We start from the raw sequence: 24,329 nt of genomic DNA, 5'->3' as shown, positions 1-24,329 counted from the left end.
GATCGGTTTGGCTTTAGGAAAGGTGACGCCATCAGAGGTACAGCTGTGATACTGCGGTGATAATGGAAGCAAGACTGATTTGTCGATCTGGAAAAAGCGTTCGAAATTCTGAGAAAAATACGGGAAAGAGGGGTGACTAGCAGTATGTACATGAATCAAGAGGTAACAGTCAGAGTGGAAGATTAAGAACGAAGTGCTCGAATTACAAAGGGTGGAAGACTGGGATGCAGTCTTTCGCCCCTACTGTTCAATCTGAACATCGAAGAAGCAATGATGGAAGTAAAAGAAAGGTTCAGCATTGGATTTAAAATTCAAGGTGAAAGGATATCAACAATACGATTCGCTGATGACATTGCTGTTCTGAGTGAAAGTGAAGTATTACATGATCTGCTAAACGGAATGAAGAATCTAATAAGTAGAGAATATGGATTGAGAGTAAATCGAAGAAAGACGAACGTATGAGTAGTAGCAGAAATGAGAACAGTGATAAACTTATCATCAGAATAGGGGAAGTAAACGTTGTTAAAGATTTCAGCTACCTAGGCAGCAAAACGACCAATGACGTATGGAGCAAGGAGGAGACAGAAAGCAAACATCGTAGGCAGAGAAGGCGTTTCAGGCCAAGAAAAGTTTACTAGTTTCAAACATAGGCCTCAAATTTAGAAAGAAATGTCTGAGAATGTACATTTGGAGCACAGCATTGCATGGTAGTGAAAGGTCAGATCTGAGGAGGTTTCCTGCAGAATCGGCGATGTAAGGAATATATGGAAAACAATGACAAGAAGGAGGGACAGGATGATAGCACATCTGTTAAGACACCGGGGAATAGCTTTCATGGTACTAGAGGGAGCTGAAAGTAAAAACTATAGAGGAAGACAGAGACTGGAATATATGCAGCAAATATTTGAGGTCGCAGATTGTTAGCGCTACTCCAAAAAGGCACATAGGTAGGTTGGCGCAGGCTAGGAGTTCGTGGCGGGCCTCCTCAAACTAGTCAGGAGAGTGACAAGAAGAAAAAAAAAAATCATCTGTACGACCGCTTTTAGAACTAAGCTGTTAACAGCTTGTTTTATGTTTCTGTGGTCATAGCCGTTAATTTAATCTACAAGGTGGCTAAAAAAACTAAATGAATGGGAATTATGAAATAAAGGACACAAAACTTAATAAGGGTTCACTAGTCCACCCACAAAGTAATCACTCATGGCTGTAAATCATTTATGGCAACATTCTTCATCATTTTGTCGTTGGCAATCACAGAACGAAATAACAGATGGAAGTCTGGGCCATGCTGTTTGCATAGGATTGAGCAACTGCCACTGAAGACTGAATAATCGCAAATGATCGATTGTTCAATGACGCATGTGAAAAAACTCCAAGGTAAATGCAAACCCTATGAGTTATCATGGTAAGTAAAATCAACTGTTAACAACAGAAATAACAAGAAATTGTCCAAGTATTGCACGCACAGTACAGTAACTTCGTTCAATGAGGCGCTAGTTGCGCAAGAGAACGGAGATACCGAGCAACAGCGCGATTTCGTGGAAGCTGCCGACTAAGGCCGAAGGTTGTCGAACGCAGTCGATTTAAGCTGACAACAGCGCCATGCAAGGCCACGCGCTCCCGTGTGTGTAGTGCACTGGTGGGGAGATAGCACATAACCTGGCGAGTTGCCATTGGCTGTTGACTGCATCGTAACAAGATCATCCGGATTCTTGCGGGGTGAGTACACTCGCGCTTCCGCTACCGGTAGTTTGGAGATGTGAGCAACGATACGTATTTGATACAGGCCTCATACAGCAATGAAACAGGTATAAGAAATTAGTGACTCTGATAAAGAACGCCTTTTATGACGTTGGAAGACTTCTGAGCTTCTTGCTGGCAGAATGGTGTAGTAAACAACTGAAACGTGTAGTTGATACGTGCTCTGCTTATTGCAAAAAATTATATACGAATGTGTGGTGTCTGTTGTTTCAGACATGTCTGAAAGAACAGACGCCCCGAGGAATCTTTAGCTGTGATACTGTTATACATTATACATAAATTGAATGTTTCTCCCAACTCCACCTTCAATTTACATATACTGCAGAAATGTGCTTCTACACAAAAAGGAATGTCTAATTTAATTCTGTGTAGTGATCCATAAAATTCTGACTTTCAATCATACATTTCACTTACTATACGTCCGAAGAAGATTTTCTTGTCTTATGAATTCCATCTCTGTGACAAAGCAGCTATTCCCGTATGTGTTTACCGAGCGAGGTGGCGCAGTGGGTAGCATACTGGACTCGCATTCGGGAGGACGACGGTTCAATCCCGCGTCCAGCCATCCTGATTTAGGTTTTCTCTGATTTTCCTAAATCGCTCCACGCAAATGCCGGGATAGTTCCTCTGAAAGGGCACGACCGATTTCCTTCCCCATTATTCCCTAATCCGATGAGACCGATGACCTCACTGTCTGATCTCATTCCCAAAAACAACCCAAACCCCGTATGTATTTCGCTCTATTTTATTTTCGATTTAGTCTGAGTAGCTGGACTTTCGCGATCGATTTCACTTATGGCCTACGCTGCCTTTGTTTGGTATAAGATGTGATGGACAATTCAGTATGCTAAATTTGCAGCAGTTGCTCGACTATTTCAAAATTTTTATTTTCCATCTTCAAATGTCACCTGTTTTTGAGCGAATGTGAATATTATACGTTATTAGTGGACACACAAGAAAAAAATTAAATTAAATACAGAGGTTAAGGAGCGGACAGACCACATCCAGAAGATCATGTTTAGACATCTTTGTTATTTCTTTTTTAAAAATCTGATTTTATTATATTTTACGGCACATGTAGTGATCCTATGAGAGATCAGGAAATTTCAGAAATGCCAGTAACGTTTTATGTGTTATGCAAGTAAATTATCAAGAAAAAAAAACAAATATCAAAGTAGCTGCTAATAAAATATGATTGAAAATAAAGAAGTAGGTACTTAAAGTTTAACGTACCGGCAGTGACAGTTTCATTAGAGACAGGGCTTAGGCCATCACTGGAAATGGATGAGGAAGGAAATCGGTCCTGTCCCTTCCAAGTGAACAATCTCAGCAATTGTCCTAAGCGATTTAGGGAAACCAGTGAAACCTAACTCAAGATGACTAGATGGGGATTTCAACTATAGTAGCTTACCACTGCGCCACCTCCGTCGGAGAGAACATAAATACTTAATATCGTTCACTTCGAAATTTGTAATTGGGGTTCTTTACGATGGATGGTGGAACTACCAAAAACCGACGTATCTTGCTGACTTTTTATGCACGAAAGGGTGTATACAAAAGCGATACGACACCCAGAAATTTAAGGAGGATATACATGAAGGGATTGACAATGTCTCGACAAAACCATACGAGAAAAAAAAAAGTGTAAGTCAAGTATCTGTAACCACTCATGAGTGACCATATAAAATTGGTTTGCTGTTTCTCACACAAAAAGGCGCAAGAAACTTCGAAAGACAGACTACTTACGACTGTGACAAATATGAGGTTCATTATAAAAACAAAATTTACAAATGAGTACGCAATAGTGGAAAGTGAATTCAAATCATTTGGTGGTTAAATATGGAGGATGTAAGGTTTCGTCGCTCTAAGAAGCATTATGTCACACAATGCCGATTAAGTCCAGCCAGGCGATGTGAGCTTCCTTTGACAGAAGAAATCCACTACCGTAAAAAATTAGTTATGTTTATCATGTAGGTACGTACAATTTCATCTTTTAGCTCTGGTTGTTTTGCCTTTAACTAAATACATTTCGTCTACTCGTAGTTGGCATCACCAGTGGCCTATAACATAAAGCAAATTATTTAGTTGCAGCTAGTACGTCTTAATTCATATATTTCTGGACTATTGCAGATATATTGTTAATTAAAACACACACACACACACATGCGTAATATTCTACGACATGTGTTATTAGTTACAGAAATCGGTTTTCTGCTGTTACATCATCATCAGCTACAAAGGTAAATATGTGGTGCAATGAAATTTTGTAGGATCAAACATTATAAACTAGTTCTACGGAGTATTTTCATTTTCAGTGTAAATGCGATGTAAATTTTTTTTTTGTATGTGTGTGCGGGAGCGGCGAGGGGGGGGGGGGGGGGGGGGTGATGGGTCATCAGTCTTCTGACTGGTTTCATGCGGCTCACCACGAATTCCTATCCTGTGCTAACCTCTTCATCTCAGAGTAGCACTTGCCGCCTACGTCCTCAATTATTTGCTGGATGAATACCAATCTCTGGCTCCCTTTAGCGTTTTTTCCCTCTATTGTTCCCTCTAGTACCATGGAAATCATTCCCTCATGTCTTAACAGATGTCCTATCATTCTGTCCCTTCTCCTTATCAGTGTTTTCCACATATTTCATTCCTCTCCGATTCTGTGCAGAACCTCCTCATTCCTTACGTTATCAGTCCACCTAATTTTCAACATTCGTCTGCAACACCACATCTCAAATGATTTATTCTCTTCTGTTGCCGTTTTCCCGCAGTCCATCCTTCTCTACCATACAATGCGGTACTCCAGACGTACGTTCTCAGAAATTTCTTACTCATATTAAGGCCTATATTTGATACTAGTAGACCTCTATTGGCCAGGAATGCTCTTTTTTGCCACAGCTAGTCTACTTTTGATGTCCTCCTTGCTCCGTCCGTCATATGTTATTTTACTGCGTAGGTAGCTGAATTCCTTAACTCCATCTACTTCGTAACCATCAATCCTTGTATTAAGTTTCTCGCTGTTCCCATTTCTGCTACTTCTCATTACTTTCGTCTTTCTTCGATTTACTCTCAATCCATATTCTCTACTCATTAGATTGTTCATTCCGTTTAGCAGATCATGTAATACTTCACTTTCACTTAGAACAGCAATGTTATCCGCGAATCGTATCGTTGATATCCTTTCACCTTGAATTTTAATTCCAATCCTGAACTTTTCTTTTACTTTCATCATTGCTTCTTCGACGTACAAATTGAACAGCAGGGGCGAAAGACTACATACCTGTCTTACACCCGTTTTAAACCGAGCACTTCGTTCTTGTTCGTCCACTCTTATTAATCCGTTCTTGGTTCTTGCCAATAATGTATATTACCCGTCTCTCCCTATGGCTTAACCCTGTATTTCTCAGAATTTCGAGCATTTTGCACCATTTTACATTGCCGAAGGCTTTTCCCAGGTCGACAAATCCTATGAACGTGTCCTGATTTCAAGATAGATCAACTTCCTTCCTTTATGGACTTGATGTAATACTTCACGTTGTATCTTGTAACGTTGACCTTCTATAAACAGGTGGTCTGAGGAATAGAGTCTCTGTTTTTAAGTTTCCGATTTCCGTGGTGTTCCTTCAAATGGGTGAATATTGCCCTGCCAGAACGATAGATAGTGAATTTGCCACAATTACCAGTAACTTTATAGTACTGGGTGATCAAAAAGTCAGTATAAATTTGAAAAATTAATAAACCACGGAATAATGTAGATAGAGAGGTAAAATTTGCCACACATGCTTAGAATGACATGGGGTTTTATTACAACCAAAAAAAAGTTCACAAAATGTACGACAGATGGCGATGGACAGCAAAACGTCAGTGACTGCGCCTGACAATCGTGTATAAAAGGAGCTGTAATGAGAGAGAGAGTCAGATGCGCCAGCAGTCGCAGCATGTTGACGTTACTTGAAAAGGCGCTTTTAATTAAGCTGTGTTATCAGAATGGGGAATGTGCTAGTTCAGCGTTACGATTCTATCGCCATAGGAAGGGAATTCGAACGGCTAAAGGTCCGTTGACAAATTCAGCTGTGGCGAGAATGATTTCGAAGTTCGAAGCCACGGGACGATAGACCCCGTAGTGGCCGACCGAGCACAAGACGTAATGTTGCTGAGACAGTTCAGAAACAAATGGAGACTGTAGCGGGTTCGTCTACGCACGGGAAAGTCAGCACTCGTGCAGTCGCACGTCGCACCGGCATTCCATACATTACTGTTTGGTTGGCACTTAGGCGTACCCTCCGATGCTATCCGTACAAAATCCATCGCCATCATGAACTGTCACCTGGCGATATAGTCAAACGGAGGGCATTTGCGGTGTGGGCGTTTCAGAAGGTGGCGGAAGATGACGATTGGTTGATTAACGTGTTGTGGACCAACGAAACTCATTTCACGCTCCGAGGGTCTGTCAAGGCCCACAACTGCAGAATTTGGGCTACCGAAAATCCTATAACTGTCGTGGAAACTCCATTTCACGACGAGAAAGTCACGGAATGGGTTGGATTTACCACATATACCGTTATCGGGCATTTTTTCTTTGAGGAAATGTGTGATTCTGCTTTTGTAACTGCTACCGTGACGGGTAAGAGGTACGCCGATATGTTACAGAATCGCATCATCCCCAGCCTGGGTGATAAACACCTGCTGGAACGTACGATGTTTATGCAGGATGGCGCTCCACCCCATATTGCTAGATGGGTGAAAGATCTCTTGCGCGAGTCGTTTGTTGATGATCGTGTGCTCAGCCGCCATGTTCGTCACGCTTGGCATCCCCGGTCCCCAGACCTCAGTCCGCGTGATTATTGACTTTGGGGTTACCTGAAGTCGCAAGTGTATTGTGATCGACCGACATCTCTAGGGATGCTGAAAGACAACATCCGACGCCAATGCCTCACCATAACTCTGGACATGCTTTACAATGCTGTTCACAACATTATTCCTCGACTACAGCTATTGTTGAGGAATGATGGTGGACATATTGAGCATTTCCTGTAAAGAACATCGTCTTTGCTTTATCTTACTTTGTTATGGTAATTATTGCTATTCTAATCAGATGAAGCGCCATCTGTCGGACATTTTTTGAACTTTTGTATTTTTTTGGTTCTAATAAAACCCCACGTCATTCCAAGCATGTGTGTCAATTTGTACCACTCTATGTACATTATTCCGTGATTTATTCAGTTTTCAAATTTATACTGACTTTTTGATCACCCGGTAATTCTACTCTTGCATATATGTTCCTGTCCTGTCACAGCTTTTCATTTCTTTTGAATTGTGGTGTTTGGCTTGACTATGCTCATGCTGTGTTTTTTGAGGATGTTACTAATTTTGCTTGTGAGTTGGTTGTGGTATCTTCTGACGTGCCATTTTATTGAACAAAATTCACCTCCTCACTGCGATACAAATAGACATGGCCATCTTATGCCACAATAATAAAATAAAAAGTATAGTGACGCTCCAAGATGAGCATTTCATGCAGAGGGCCATAAATAAACACGAAATTACGCTCAACAACAAAAAAGAGCTAACAGAAAAACAAAATCAATTCATAGGTTGTGTTATTGTTGTGGTCTTCAGTCCTGAGACTGGTTTGATGCAACTCTCCATGCTACCCTATCCTGTGCAAGCTTCTTCATCTCCCAGTACTTACTGCAACCTACATCCTTCTGAATCTGCTTAGTGTATTCATCTCTTGGTCTCCCTCTACGATTTTTACCCTCCATGCTGCCCTCCAATGCTAAATTTGTGATCCCTTGATGCCTCAGAACATGTCCTACTAACTGATCCCTTCTTTTTGTCAAGTTGTGCCACAAACTCCTCTTCTCCCTAATTCTATTCAATACTTCATCATTAGTTATGTGATCTACCCATCTAATCTTCAGCATTCTTCTGTTGCACCACATTTCGAAAGCTTCCATTCTCTTCTTGTACAAACTATTTATCGTCCATGTTTCACATCCAGACATGGCTACACTCCATACAAATACTTTCAGAAACGACTTCCTGACGCTTAAATCTATACTCGATGTTAACGAATTCCTCTTCTTCAGAAACGCTTTCCTTGCCATTGCCAGTCTATATTTTATATCTTCTCTACTTCGACCATCATCAATTATTTTGCTCCCCAGATAGCAAAACTCCTTTACTACTTTGAGTGTCTCATTTCCTAATCTAATTCCCTCAGCATCACCCGACTTAATTCGACTACATTCCATTATCCTCGTTTTGTTTTTGTTGATGTTGCTCTTATATCCTCCTTTCAAGACACTGTCCGTTCCGTTCAACAGGTCTTCCAAGACCTTTGCTGTCTCTGATAGAATTACAAAGTCATCGGCGAACCTCAAAGTTTTTATTTCCTCTCCATGGATTTTAATACCTACTCCGAATTTTTCTTTTGTTTCCTTTACTGCTTGCTCAATATACAGATTGAATAACATCGGGGAGAGGCTACAACCCTACCTCACTCCTTTCCCAACCACTGCTTTCCTTTCATGCCCCTCGACTCTTATAACTGCCATCTGGTTTCTGCACAAATTGTAAATAGCCTTTCGCTATTGTGGAGAATACTTCAAACAATAGTATGTTGACCGACCCGTCTCTACGATGGCAACGAGACAGCAGCGGCATCTACACGAAGAGGACGTAAGCGCTGCACCGCCTGGCCTAGCCACTCCACGAGCTCTACACCAACGACTTAGGAACTGTATATTTTCACTTGTATTGGACATTGTCTGTACTGATGAGATTTCTTATTTTGTCTGTCGCCTATTTCTTGCGACACAGAACTGTAAAGTTTCAAAGTTAAGTACTGTCATTTATCTTACTGTAATAAAAGTTCATTAATACAATTTGCTTGAATTAGTGTCTAGTGATCCGAGAAAGCAGGTTTTCTAGGCGCTCCATATTCGACGAGCAGGCAGGACACAACAGACACTATACCACAGTTATTCGTTTCACTACACGTAATCTTTCCTGGTGCACACTGAAAATTAAGGTGCTCAATTCCTGTAGGGATGACTGAGGGATCATGGGAGTTGAGTGGGAGTGAGACCACTTAATCTGTGTGTGTGTGTGTGTGTGTGTGTGTGTGTGTGTGTGTGTGTGTGAGTGAGTGTGTGTGTGCGTGTGTGTGTTCATGTGTGCGCGGACGTACGAGCGCGCGCTTGTGGATATGTGTTTACCTTTCATTTAATTCATTATTTTTCAGTTATTTAATATACATTTTGTAAGCTTTCTAAACAAGTATTTTTTAATTTCTATATTGTTGTAGTAACCTATATAACCTGAGTCGAAACAAGGCCCCGGGAGTAGACAACATTCCATTAGAACTACTGACGGCCTTGGGAGAACCAGTCCTGACAAAACTCTATCATCTGGTGAGCAAGATGTATGAAACAGGCAAAATACTCTCAGACTTCAAGAAGCATATAATAATTCCAGTCCCAAGGAAAGCAGGTGTTGACAGATGTGAAAATTAACGATCAGTTTAATAAGTCACAGCTGCAAAATAATAACGCGAATTCTTTACAGGCGAATGGAAAAACTGGTAGAAGCCGACCTCGGGGAAGATCAATTTGGATTCCGTAGAATTATTGGAACACGTGAGGCAATACTGACCTTACGACTTATCTTAGAAGAAGATTAAGGAAAGGCAAACCTACGTTTGTAGCATTTGTAGACCTAGAGATAGCTTATGACAATGTTGACTGGAATACTCTCTTTCAAAGTCCTGCCCTGACCCCGCACCTGGGCCAGATCGCATCCACTGTCAGATGCTGAAACACCTTTCAGTGGACTGCAAGCGACGCCTCCTCGCCCTTTACAACCGTATTTGGGTCGAGGGTGAATTTCCGTCGCAATGGCGGGAAAGCATGGTCATCCCCGTTTTGAAACCTCGCAAGAACCCTTTGGAGGTGGACAGCTACCGTCCCATTAGCCTCACCAACGTTCTTTGCAAGCTTCTCGAACGGATGGTGAGCCGGCGCTTGAATTGGGTACTGGAGTCTCGGGATCTCCTGGCACCGTCTCAGGGTGGTTTCCGTAAAGGCCGCTCTGCCGCCGACAATCTGGTGAGCCTGGAATCTGCCATCCGTACGGCCTTTGCCCGCCGTCAGCACCTCATCGCTGTCTTTTTTGACATGGGGAAGGCGTACGATACGACGTGGCGCCATCACATCCTCTCTACACGTCATGATTGGGGTATTCGGGCTCAACTGCTGATTTTGATCCGAAATTTTTTTGTCGTGTCGTACTTTCCGCATGCAAGTAGCGGCTTCCCATAGTGCCTCCCGAGTCCAGGAGAATGGGGTACCACAGGGATCTGTCCTCAGTGTCTGCCTGTTTTTAATTGCAATAAACGGGCTCGCTGCAGCGGTGGGAACTTCTGTCTCAGCTTCGCTGTATGCTGACGACTTCTGTCTCTACTATAGCTCCATTAGCATTGCAGCTGCTGAACGTCAGCTGTAGGGCGTTATCTGCAAGGCGCAGTCTTGGGCTGTAGCGCATGGTTTCCAGTTTTCGGCTGCCAAGACCTGCGTTATGCATTTCTGCCGGCGACGAACAGTCCACCCTGAGCCGCGGCTTTATCTTGCCGGCGAACTTCTTGCTGTGGTGGAGTCACATAGGTTTTTGGGTATGGTTTTTGATGCCCAGTTGACTTGGCTGCCTCATATTCGGCAGCTGAAACGGATATGTTGGCAGCATCTAAATGCTCTGCGATGCTTGAGCCACACCAGCTGGGGCGCCGACCGATCTACCCTCTTACGGCTCTACCAGGCGTTAATCCAGTCTCGTCTGGATTATGGGAGCCTGGCTTATGGCTTAGCATCTCCATCTGCGCTGCGGGTGCTGGACCCAATCCTAGACAGCGGAATCCTCCTATCAATGAGACGACGACTGTGTGGCGGTCATCCAAGCGGGTCCCTCGCAAGGAGTCTGTTGTCCTCTGCCGGCTGCGCATTGGGCACACTCGGCTGACGCACGGCCACTTATTGCGCCGTGAGGACCCCCCTGTATGTCGCTGCGGCTCCGTTTTGTCTGTGCTCTACATTTTGTTGGAGTGTCGCCTTTTAGCTGTGCTCAGGCAGACGTTAGCGCTGCCTGATACGCTCCCTGCCCTTTTAACAGATGACTCTACCATGGCGGACTTAGTTTTGCGTTTTATTCGGGCAGGGGTTTTTTATCATATAATCTGAGTGGTTGTTATGTTATTTTATGTTAATTGTGACCTTTGGCCTATGGTTTTAGACTGAGTTTTTAATATGTTTCTCGGTGGTTGGCTTTTCCTTTTTTTTCTCTCTATGGTCGCCAACCACCATCACACTCTGTGTGATTTTAATTTGTTTTGTCTGATCTCTGAGTCTTTCTTGTCTTGTGTCGTCTGTTGTCTCCATTATCGGTTTTTTTACTCTGTGTTTGTTTTTACGTTTTGGGACAAGGGACCGATGACCGTAGCAGTCTGATACCTTTAATACCACAAACCAACCAACCAATCTGATGTGTGCCAATTTTGTTTTTTCTATACATTCTAACAGTATCACTGATCAGTAATAATGAACAATAAGTAGCACGTAATTCAACATTCATTGACGTAGTACAAATGCAGATGTACTAGATTTCTATAAGAAACTAATTTATTTCGCTTGAACTTCTCTAACCACTAATACTGCACGCAGTTGCCACGAAGTCAGTGTGATGTCTTCATTTCACTACTCATTATTGTTTGAACTGGACTCTAGTAGAACCGTAGCAGCATAACTGAACCTTTAATACGTCTTTTACGTCTCTGCGCTCTTCAAACTAATCGTAGATCTCCAGCTTAAATAACAATATTGCCAACGTTGAAACGAAATAAGTGGAAAAAAGTAGCACCATTTGGAGGAAATTCCCAGATTGGCGGCAAGTCGCTAATGTCTTGAAAAGTAAGAGAGAGATATCTCTGCAACGAAATTGCCCAAAGAGCAATAGAATCTGTTTAAATATCTCACATGGTAAAAAAAAAAAGACTTGCAATTTCCAGTTAAAGGTCAGTTTCGGGGCACTATAGGGTGCGTCAAAAAAGTATACACACTTTGAAGAGTCATAGAAAATTTATTTCCCGTTCTACAATGTTAAATTTCTGGAAATGGGAAGCTTGAAGTCCAATTGGAAAAATAAATGTACTTTGCAAATGTGATTAATGTTCAAACTGGTGGCCTTCAGCATTTCTGAGTACGAGTCACCACCGATTTTGTACATCGTACCAAAGTGTCCAATGTGGTTTCTGGGCACACCGCCTAAATCTCATTCCAAACTGTGTCCAAGTTACGTGGTTTACGTATGTACACCTCATGTTTTACTGTGACCCATAAGCAGAAATCCAGCGGCGTGAGGTCTGGAGAGCGTGCAGGAAACTCGATTGGTCCCCTGCGTCCTATCTACTGGCCTGGCACATTGTGATCCAGGTATGCTCGTACGTCCCTATGATAGTGCGGCGGGGCGCCATCTTGTTGGAAATAAAACTCATCATTACCATATAATGCACGAATGGCAGGGAATATGGAGTCAGCAAGCATTGTTAGGTACGTTTCTCGAGTAACAGTACCTTCAAAGCGGAAAGGCCCAATGAGTCCCCTTGCAGACAAATCGCACCACACATTTACACCAGACAAATTCGCGGCCTTTTCAACTGTAACGTGAGGATTATCTTCACCCCAGTACACACAATTGTGCCTATTGACAGTTCCATTGAGTTTGAATTGGGATTCATCCGACCAAATTATGCTACCCATAAATCCCGGTTCATGTCTCACCATCTCCTGAACCCATTCACAAAATTCTAACCTTCGATCTGGATCGTCGTCACTTAGCTGTTGCACCAGCTTTGGAATGTACACACGAAACTTGCCTTTCTTCAGAATGCGTAGCACACTACTAGCACTTACATTACTCTGACGTGCCGCTTGCCTTTAAGATTTTAGAGGCGAACGCTGAAACAGTTCCAAGACCGCAGTTGTGGAGTCATCACTTGTAGCTGTACGAGGTCGCCCTGATCGACCTTTATGCACATCACACACTGTTCCATGAATTTCGAATTTGTCTGGTAGACGTGTAATTGTTAACCTTGAAGGTGGTTCTGTACCATACTCACTTCTCCACTGTCTTCGAACCGCAGCTACATTCTCAAACTTCCAGTGCCACTTAATTTTCTGCTTCCGCGCTTCAAAGCTCAAACGCACGTCCGCCGTGTTGCAGTTACTTCCTTGCCACTGCTGCCACCTGTTGAAGAAACATAACATTACTTTCTCGCAGATATTGAACCTTGTAGAACGGGAAATAAATTGTCTATGAGAGTTCAAAGTGTGTATACATTTTTTTGACGCACCCTGTATTGTTGTATGTTTGTTTTTGTGTGTATTTTTTATTTTTATTTATTTTTTTATCTAGGTGCCCGGTGAGATAGATGACGAGAGACTTACTTTGATATCCCCATATGTTCACAGATTTTTCTTCTGGGGCAACATGATTGGCTCTGAAGATGAAATTTCGTCCTTTCCTTCTTGGATCAACAAACAGTTCATAGAGACTGTGTTGAATAACGGACACGACGAAACTAAGCTGACAGTGGAAACCATCGACCTCCAATCTGGCTGCAAAGAGGGCATGAGCCACACAAGCAACATCTTCAGGGTTGCAGCCACCGTCAGACGAGGAGAATCCGCCACCTGTGAAAAGAGAAGCATCATACTAAAGTGCCTGCAGGAAAACTGGGAGACTAAAGACGTGCCGAAGGACAACGACCCGACTGAGATGGAGACGTTGCTGCTGGGTGAGGTGATGCCAAAGGTGCACAGGCTGCTTAGGAGTGTGGAGGGCGAGGCGTTCCGGCCTGTGGCGCCGCTCTGCTACTTGACAGGTAGAAGCCCCGTCCCGTACCTCGCCATAGAGGACCTCTCGCCGGCCGGCTTCAGGACGGCGGATCCTGCGCGCCCTCTTGACTACCAGCACTGCGCAGCAGTTATGCGCGCATACGCCCGCCTGCACGCCGCCTCGGCGAGGGTCCTCAAAGACCGGCCCCACTACAAAACGCTCTGTGACCCGAAGAAGAGCGTGACGGAGGGCACACAGCAGTACTTCCGACAGCTCTCTGACAAAATCTTTAAAGCCGCGGCACGGGAGCTTAGAGTTCACAAAGGATACGAGAGCTACGCTGAAAAGTATGAACGGCTTGCAGAAAAATACACACGTGACGTCTTCAGGTACTGGAGATCAAGCGAAATAAGGCTGCCCGTTATGCTGCATGGCGACTGCTGGAAGAATAATTTTATGTTTACATATGTGAATGAAAATATTACAGATGTTAGAATTATAGATTTTCAGGTAAGATCATGTTTTTGTTTTCGTATTGACCAACAAGGGCCATGCAACAACTTCCTCTTCTTTATTACTTATTTTCTATTACTCTAGTACTCCACCTTCTCCCTTGTTCCCGCTACCTTAGCGCTGTCCATTTTTTTCCTAATTTCTTATTCTTATGTACTTTGAATACCTCCTGAAATTAGTAAATTATTCTTAAAAAATTTTGCATTGTTATACCTAATTCGGCAACGGCCTCGCCGCAGTGGATACACCGGTTCCCGTGAAATCACCGAAGTTAAGCGCTGTCGGGCGTGGTCGGCACTTGGATGGGTGACCATCCAGGCCGCCATGCGCTGTTGCCATTTTTCGAGGTGCACTCAGCCTCGTGATGCCAATGGAGGAGCTACTCGACTGAATAGTAGAGGCTTCAGTCAAGAATACCATCATAACGACCGAGAGAGCGGTGTGCTGACCCCACGCCCATCCTATCCGCATCCTCCACTGAGGATGACACGGCGGTCGGATGGTCTCGGTAGGCCACACGTGGCCAGAAGACGGACTGCTTTTTATATCTAATATCTTGATTTCATTTCTTTCTAGTTAATATTAATAATAATTGGTTCAAACGGCTCTGAGCACTATGGGACTTAACATCTATGGTCATCAGTCCCCTAGAACTTAGAACTACTTAAACCTAACTAACCTAAGGACATCACACAACACCCAGTCATCACGAGGCAGAGAAAATCCCTGACCCCGCCGGGAATCGAACCCGGGAACCCGGGCGTGGGAAGCGAGAACGCTACCGCACGACCACGAGCTGCGGACTAATAATAATTATTATTTATTTTATTTATAGTATGGCAATACAGACACATAAGAAAGAAACAGACAAATCACTAATATAACAAACTTTAATAATTGCAAACAATCATTACTAATATAACAAAGTTTAAGGATCACAAACAAAAATAGAAACTGGCACTTAGCATAGCTTATGCCTTCTATGTTTATGTGACAAATTCGAACCACGGGTCCGAGTTTCCTGGTCAGAGGGACCTGAGAAGGGCCGTTTGGTCTGTCTGGTGACATAACTCTTACTCAAAGTGTCTTATAGTCAGGAGATCCTCAGATTATCTGACTGCCAGTATGTGCTAGTTCATTTAGCGTTACCTAGGACGCACGTGTAGTGTTATACTACGGATGCGAACTAGCTTTACACCCCAATAATAATAATGAGCGTATGGCGTTGGTGGCCGGGAGACCCCTCGTGGGGCGGTTCGGCCGCCGCTCCACAAGTTCTTTAACGCCACTACGGCGACTTGCGAGTGAACGAGGATGAAAGACCCACAACACCCAGTCATCTCGAGGCACAGAAAATCCCTGACCCAGCCGTGAATCGAACCCAGTACCCCGTGCGCGGGAAGCGAGAACGCTACCGCAAGACCAAGAGCCGCAGACCTTTTCTCGTTGCTTCATTATTGATGTAGGCAGGCTGTTGTTGATATTGTTCACTTCTTTGCCCACAAACACAGGAATATTTACTTCGTAAGCCTGTTCTCGTTGATTATGCAGATCTACTCAAAAAACATTAACCATCACTTTGCTGTTACATAAGATATTTTCTGTATATTTCGGTAGAGCTAGTCACTACTTTTCGTTGTCGCACCAAGTGTAGTTTTTACTGCACTTAAACAATGAGTAGACAAAAGTCACTAGTCATGTGATACGTCCTTTGCTACGTCGCACCTCTTTTTGCGCGGCAATATGCTGCAGCTCGACGTGGCACAGACTCAACAAGTCGTTGGGAGTCCCCTGCAAAAATATTGAGCCGTGCTGCCTACATAGCCGTCCATAATTGCGAAAGAGTTGCCGGTGTCGGATTCTGTGTACAAACTGTCCTCTCGATTATGTCCCATAAATGTTCGAAAATGTTCAATGAGATTCATGACGGGCGTTCTGGATAGCCAAATAATTCGCTCGAACTGTCCAGAATGTTCTTTAAATCAGTCGCGAACAATTATGGTCCATTCACAAAGAGCTTAGTCGTCCATAAAAACTCAATCGTAGTTTGGGAACACGAAGTCCACGACGACTGCAAATGGGCTCAAAGTAGTTCAGAGGAACCATCCTGTTCTGCATAAACACAGCCCTCGCCATTATGGTGCCACCAGCGGCTTTCACAGTGCCATGTTGACAACTTTGATCCATGGCTCCGTGGGGTCTTCGCCATACTCGAAACAAACCATCGTCTCTTACCAACTGATAGTGGGACTCATACGACGAAAGCACTGTTTTCCAGTCGTCTAGCGTTCACGAGCCGAGGATATGCGCTGCAGGCGATGTCGTGCTATTAGCAAACGACGTCACGTCGGTCGTCTGCTGCCATAGCTCGTTAACGCCAGATTTCGCCAAACTGTCGTAAGTCCATTATAGATTTATGCTGTTATTTCACACAGTCTTGCTTGCCTGTTAGCACTGACAACTCTACGCAAACGACGCAGCTCTCGGTCGTTAGGTGACATCTGAATACTCAGTTTACTAACGATTTCTGATATGAAATGCCCCGTGCGTCCAACTCCAACTAGTGTTTTGCGTTCAGAGCCTGTTAATCGTACGGCGATAAGCACGTAGGAAACTTTTCCACATGATTCGCCTGAGTGCAAATGACATCCCTACCAATGCACTGCCTTTTTGTACTTTGTGTACGCGGCGCTACCGCCATCTGTAGATGTGCATACCTGTACCCCGTAACTTTCGTTACCTCAGTGCATTCTTTTACCTCAGTGCATTCTTCAAATAATCCTTTTTTCTTGTTTTGTAAATAAAACCTTCTTTTCATCCTGTAACTTAATTTATTTTTTCGAGACGCGTCTGAGAAAAATAAGTTGCATCAAGAAAAGGCGGTTTTATTTCCGAAACAGGTATTTCTGTGCTTGCTGCGGAGCGTGGCCAAGCAAACAGACATGTAATCCTACTTTCAAGTATCTCCATTCTGTCCATCTTGCAGTCCACAGTTAATCATTTACATTTATGCAGACATTTGGTCTCACAGCTGGGGGTTGATGTTTTAGTGCATAATTTTATTTTATGTATATTCACTTTTTTCTTCATTCCTTAAACAAGTGCCCTGGCAGGCAGCCTGCGATCTCATCTAGTGCAGTGCCAGGTTCATTTCAGTCAAATCCCAGGTGAGCTGGCAACACGGCACATAAGTATCCAATTGGGAATATTGGGGAGTGGATTTCCAGTTCCTACATTTATCTTACGTCCAAGGAAAGAGTTCGAAATACCATGGTCGGAACTCAAGGGCTGGAGCTATTTAAAATTTGTGTCCGGGATAATATGTCTCGGAGAAAGATATGAATGCCTAGTATATGTCCGCATATTCATTAGTGTGTGTAACAGAGCAAAGGCTGTGACTTACACAATAGCCATAATATATTTACTGAAATATCTAGAGTTCTTGGTAACTAAATACATTTTTTGTAGTTCTCTAGGTGGAGCGGGCAGTTAGAGTAATGACTCACATAGAACCAGGGACTTTTTAGCCAAATATCATGCGAGCGTGCGGGGCACAGATAGTCCCAGATGGGAATATCTGGAGCGTATTTCTAGTTCCAGCACATGCCTTACGACTGTGGGAAATCTCCCAAATACACTGGTCACAACTGAGGGATCAAAGCTGTTTTTAATCTAATTAGGGGTCACTATGACCCTCACACATAATTAATGCCTTGTGTATGTGAAAGTGTGTCTGCTTATGAATGCACAATGTCAAGTTGTTGATTTGCATCACTACCCAGCGCAGCTGATGCTAACGACGATGTGGGACCATAGTCGTGGTATTAACATGTTAATACCTGATACTGTTTTAAAAGTCAGATCTGAGGGCAACGAGTGACAGAATGCGCAAAAGTGACCTAATGAATGCCTAGATAGTTTTTGATGGATGAATCCAAAGTATCATCATCATAAAATTTCGTAGTACTAGGTATATGTACCGCTAATGGTAGAGGCAGGACACTATAACTTAGTTTCTGAATAAGCTGACACATTGATGTTCATCCTGAGCCCCTACATGGGTGGACTACCAATAGTTGCTAACGACAGAATGTTCTCTGTTTAGAAGACGTTATCCGAAACATAAGTTTAGTGCTTTAGTGAGGATCCTGGAGATTGACACCTGCTCATGCGAGACGATGTTCTCACCACTTGCCAGAGTTTAAAAGGGGCATCTGCATGTGATCGGCTGGTCGAAGTATGCCTTATCCACGCAAGTGGCCTGTTTGGATGTGGCAGTGCACAATGATCGACTGAATGGCAACTAAAGGCAAACCACAGACGCCGGCAAAATTGCCTACATGCACAAGGCTCACCATACATCTTTCACATCTACACTCCTGGAAATTGAAATAAGAACACCGTGAATTCGTTGTCCCAGGAAGGGGAAACTTTATTGACACATTCCTGGGGTCAGATACATCACATGATCACACTGACAGAACCACAGGCACATAGACACCGGCAACAGAGCATGCACAATGTTGGCACTAGTACAGTGTATATCCACCTTTCGCAGCAATGCAGGCTGCTATTCTCCCATGGAGACGATCGTAGAGATGCTGGATGTAGTCCTGTGGAACGGCTTGCCATGCCATTTCCACCTGGCGCCTCAGTTGGACCAGCGTTCGTGCTGGACGTGCAGACCGCGTGAGACGACGCTTCATCCAGTCCCAAACATGCTCAATGGGGGACAGATCTGGAGATCTTGCTGGCCAGGGTAGTTGACTTACACCATCTAGAGCACGTTGGGTGGCACGGGATACATGCGGACGTGCATTGTCCTGTTGGAACAGCAAGTTCCCTTGCCGGTCTAGGAATGGTAGAACGATGGGTTCGATGACGGTTTGGATGTACCGTGCACTATTCAGAGTCCCCTCGACGATCACCAGTGGTGTACGGCCAGTGTAGGAGATCGCTCCCCACACCATGATGCCCTGTGTGCCTCGGTCGTATGCAGTCCTGATTGTGGCGCTCACCTGCACGGCGCCAAACACGCATACGACCATCATTGGCACCAAGGCAGAAGCGACTCTCATCGCTGAAGACGACACGTCTCCATTCGTCCCTCCATTCACGCCTGTCGCGACACCACTGGAAGCGGGCTGCACGATGTTGGGGCATGAGCGGAAGACGGCCTAACGGTGTGCGGGACCGTAGCCCAGCTTCATGGAGTCGGTTGCGAATGGTCCTCGCCGATACCCCAGGAGCAACAGTGTCCCTAATTTGCTGGGAAGTGGCAGTGCGGTCCCCTACGGCACTGCATAGGATCCTACGGTCTTGGCGTGCATCCGTGCGTCGCTGCGGTCCGGTCCCAGGTCGACGGGCACGTGCACCTTCCGCCGACCACTGGCGACAACATCGATGTACTGTGGAGATTTCACACCCCACGTGTTGAGCAATTCGGCGGTACGTCCACCCGGCCTTCCCGCATGCCCACTATACGCCCTCGCTCAAAGTCCGTCAACTGCACATACGGTTCACGTCCACGCTGTCACGGCATGCTACCAGTGTTAAAGACTGCGATGGAGCTCCGTATGCCATGGCAAACTGGCTGACACTGACGGCGGCGGTGCACAAATGCTGCGCAGCTAGCGCCATTCGACGGCCAACACCGCGGTTCCTGGTGTGTCCGCTGTGCCGTGCGTGTGATCATTGCTTGTACAGCCCTCTCGCAGTGTCCGGAGCAAGTATGGTGGGTCTGACACACCGGTGTCAATGTGTTCTTTTTTCCATTTCCAGGAGTGTTCATTTTCATATTTCTACTTTATGTTCTGCTCCCATTATTAAACTGTCTCTCTGTGGGAGGGGTGGGGTGATAGCGGCCACTGGCATTCGCCCGAGTTCCAAGAGACACATCCCTAAAACCTCAGACGGGGGGTCGTGTTCTATTTTACTTTTATCTTATTCTATTATTTACTTCTGTTCTATTTGTACTTGTAGTTCCTCTTCTGAGTTGCTTAGTACATGTATTAGAAGTTACGTTGTGATGTTCAGCTGTTTTTGTTGCTGTCAATCTCCATTCATTCTTTTATAATATTTGTTAGTGTATGATACTGGAAAGCTGAGAAGTTTAGATCGATGGTCGTTTCAGTTAGTAGTTCGGCGATCACACTGGATTATTTGCGTTTATTTTTTCCTACTCACTCTACATCCACATAAGTACTCCGCAAGCCACCGTATGGTACATGGTGGAGGTACCCTGTACCACTAGTTGCGATTTCCTTCCTTTTTCCTCTCGAAAACAGAGGGAGGGAAAAACGATTCTCTATATGCCTCCGTACGTGCTCTAGTTTCTCATATCTTCACGGTACTTTGCGAAATCTGCGTCTGCGGCAGTAGAATCGTTATACAGTCAGCTTCAGTTCCAGTTCTCTACATTTCTCGATGGTGTTCCTCGGAAAAAACATCGCCTTCCCTCCAGGGATTCCCAGTTCCCGAAGCATTTTCGTAATACCGGCGTTTTGTTCAAGCTTAGCAGCTCGCTTTTGAATACGAACTTGTGCGGATCCCAAACACTTGAGCAGTGCTCAAGGACATCACACACACATCCATGCCCGTAGCGGTCGCACGGTTCCAGCTTGTAGCGCCTAGAACAGCTCGGCCACCACGGCTGGCAATCTCTTCTATAGCTAAAACATACTTTCCCAAAAGTCGACCATTGGCCCTCTTTGCCACAATCCGCGCATGCTCGTTCCATTTCATATATAGCTTTGCTACGTTACGCTACTGAATCAAGCGAGACACTACTCATGCTGTATCCGAACTATATGGGTTTGTTTCACCTACTCATCCTCATTAACTCCCATGTTTTCACATGTAGAGCTAGCTGCCATTCATCACACAAACTAGAAACTGTGACCTCCTACAGTGATAGAATCAGCAGCACACAACCGCAGATGCTGCCCACCCTGTCCGCCAGATCATTTGTGTATGTAGAGAATAATAGTGGTCCTACCACACTACCCTGGGGCACTTCTGACGATACTCTTGTCTTTGATGACAACTTGCCGTCGAGAACAACATACTAGGTTCTGTTCTTAAGAAATCTTCGAGTCACTACCATATCTGTGAACCAGTTCCATATACTCGTACCTTCGTTAACAGTCTGCCGTGGGGTACGGTGTCAAATGATTTCCGGAAATCTAGAAATTCGGAATCAGCATGTTGCCCTTCATCCATAGTTTGTAGTATATTATGTGAGAAAAGGGCAAGCTGAGTTTCGCACGGGTGATGCTATGCTGTTTCATGTGTTTGCTTCTCTCTCTCAAGGAAATTTATTATATTGTAACTGAGAATCAGTTCGAGAATTCTGCAGCAAACATATGTTAAGGATATTGGTATGAAATTTTGCTGGTCCGTTCTTTTATGCCCCTTTTCCAGTCGCTTGGGACTTCGCTCTGGGCGAGAGATTCGCGATAAATGCAAGCTAAGCAAGGGGCCAATGCCGCTTAGTCTCCTTTGTAAAACAGGAATGGGATTCCATCCGGACCTGGCGACTTACTTGTTGTCAGCCCTTTCAATTGTTTCTCTACGCGGGGATGCTTATTACTAAGTTGTCCATATGGGAAAAGGTTCGATAGTCAAACGATGGTATTTTTGTACGATTCTCGTGAGTGAACATTTTCTTAAATATTACATTTAAGCTTTCGTTTTGCTATCTTCAGCTGCTGCAGCAGACTGTCAACGAGTGACTTATTGGAAGATTTAGACCTGCTTAGAGATCATAGGATCAGAATTTTCTCGGCTTCTCTGCCAGATCTTTTGCTAGGATATGACGGTAGTAGTTATTGAATACTTTGCGCATAGACCTTTTCACAAACACACGAATCTCTGCAAATCTTTGCTTGTAGTAATTTGTGCTTCTCTTTTAAAACCGAGGGTGTAACAGCCGGTGCTTCCTGAGCATTTTCCGAATTTCCTTGTTAATCGATGCTGGCTGTTTTCCGTCCTTGATCCGCTTACTAGGCACGTAGTTCTCCAGACTGCGATATACAGTCTGTTCAAGCTCTGCCAGTAATTCCTCTACGTCCACCTTAATGGGTCTAAGTGACGTCAGTTCAATGTCTGAGGGAGATGCTAACAGCTGCTTATCCGCTATTTTCTAGCAGAAACACTCTGCTAGCCCTCTTGATCCACCACGATCACTCAACCCGTCTCTATATTGACAGTGTCGGTAAGGTGTGGCCTGCTTGTAGACCCACTGCGTGTGGGCTGTCGAAATAGCTGATCAAATCAAGACAGTTTGCGGAAAATGTGTTCACAACTCAAAACTACCCCCCCCCCCCCTCCCATCTGTAAACCACCCTGTAATGAATCCATACTCGATAGGCTGAAGTTAGTACTACGTGATCTGGATTTTACGCGATTCTGACTGTAGGCTTTCTTTGAATAACACGTAAAATTATCCAACTATTTATTTGGTTTCACCTAAACCTGTTATACGCTACCATGTAACCACTCTGACACTCAACTTCGCCCTTAATAGAGACAATAGACACTCACCCGCCTATGGCGTCTAATCTGTCTTTCCGAGATACGTTCCATAAGTAGCGATATTACGATGGTGTGCTCACAGACTGTGTTGTTTCTTGTTCTTGGATGCAGTCTACCAATTATTCTGTAGGTCTTTCTGTTCGAAGTATCTTCAAGTCATTTGTTTTACTGGCTAGTCAAACTGCTGCTGCGAATTTTAGAATTACCTCGTAAAAGCTTTTTATTATGTACTAGCGTTTCATCCCTGGTAGCATGCAGCTATCGATGTATTAGTTTCAGTACGTTCCTCAAGTTTTCTAAGATTGTAATGTTGCGTGCGGTACCTCAGGATGGCTATCAGACTCTCATCCAACAAAATCAGTGCCAGTGCATTCTAACGCAAAGCAGTGAAACAAGTGACCATTTCGTTGCTCATTTAACTTGATATTCCAATCGCTGGAATAAAATCACGTGAGCTCCCGCATTCCCTATCACCTTCTAGGTGCTTAACTTTTTTTGTCCGAGAATGTTCCTCTTAATCTGTAGGCACCATAGACTTATCCAGTAAAGATGTTGTAAAGTTACTGTTTTGCTGTCTCAGCTCAGCAAAGTGCACAGCGGAGCTGCGGACCTGCTGTACTTCCTGTACATGAACGCCAGCGAGGAGGTGCACCGCGACCACCTGGACACGCTGCTGGCCGACTACCACGGCACGCTGGTGGCGCTCCTGCGTCGCCTGGAGATGGCGGCCGAGGCGGACAGCTACCCCCTGGAGGCCCTCGTTGAGGACATGCAGACGGGAGGGGCCTGCGCTGTCTTCTTTTGCGCGCTCAGCTGTATGTCGGTCACGTCGCACAAGTACGGTGCCGAGTTCGAGAAGTTGTTCCATCGTGCGGACTACTCGGGGTCTTTCCTGGAAGATGCTTTCAGAAATCCCTACTCTGTTTCCTATTTGAAATACCTCACACCAATATTTGACAGAAAGGGTTTCCTATGAGCTAACTGGGCCACAGAGTGCTTTAGTAAGTTCCTGTATCAACAACAACGGTACGTGGTGCAATCAGCACACAAGTACTTTGACCAGTGCTCTCTGACGTATTTCTGTTATGGTTTTACTGTTGTTCATTTTTGTGGTGAGAACACTGAAAAATAAGGTCTTCATTTTCTCTAGATTGTGGCTGCAACTGTGAAGTTTATAGAATACAGTGAGTCTGAGAAATACAATGCTAATAAAACTGCACCCATATTTTATCACATCTTGCCACTGTTTTCTCCTCCATTGTTTACCACATTTGAATTTGTTACAGGAGAGTAGCAGCCGTTTCAAATCACGACCACTGCTTAAACCAGCGATGAAACTGCCAAAAGAAGAAGTCTTTCAGCATTGTATCTGACAGTCAGGCTGGCGTGGGGACACAAATAAAGGAAGATTAGGATTTAACGTCCCATTATCGACGTAGGCGTTACAGACACCTTGGTGAAGGACGAGGAAGGAACTTGCCCATGCCCTTTTAAAAGGAACCACGCTGGCATTTGCTGGAACAATTCTGGGAACCGCAGGATCTAGATGGTTGGGACAGGCATTTGAACTGTCATACACCCTAATATGAGACTAGTTTCAATATTTTTGTGAGATCTAAAATTTAAGAACCTATCTC

General features: G+C 44.4%; 1 protein-coding gene and 1 pseudogene across 1 annotated transcript; both read left to right on the top strand.

The window, feature by feature from the left end:
• The first annotated feature begins 1,595 nt into the window (after positions 1–1,595).
• On the top strand, positions 1,596–23,904 carry LOC126455613 (uncharacterized). Its single transcript, XM_050091376.1, has 3 exons — positions 1,596–1,719; positions 13,278–14,154; positions 23,273–23,904. Exons 2-3 carry the CDS (start codon positions 13,297–13,299, stop codon positions 23,666–23,668), a joined length of 1,254 nt encoding a protein of 417 aa, XP_049947333.1. The 5' UTR covers positions 1,596–1,719; positions 13,278–13,296; the 3' UTR covers positions 23,669–23,904.
• Positions 14,378–14,495, top strand: LOC126459254 (5S ribosomal RNA; annotated as a pseudogene).
• Positions 23,905–24,329: the final 425 nt, after the last annotated feature.

Source organism: Schistocerca serialis, chromosome 2 (genome assembly GCF_023864345.2).
Source record: "Schistocerca serialis cubense isolate TAMUIC-IGC-003099 chromosome 2, iqSchSeri2.2, whole genome shotgun sequence".
Lineage (NCBI taxonomy): Eukaryota > Metazoa > Arthropoda > Insecta > Orthoptera > Acrididae > Schistocerca > Schistocerca serialis.
This window is presented reverse-complemented; position numbering and strand designations above follow the sequence as displayed.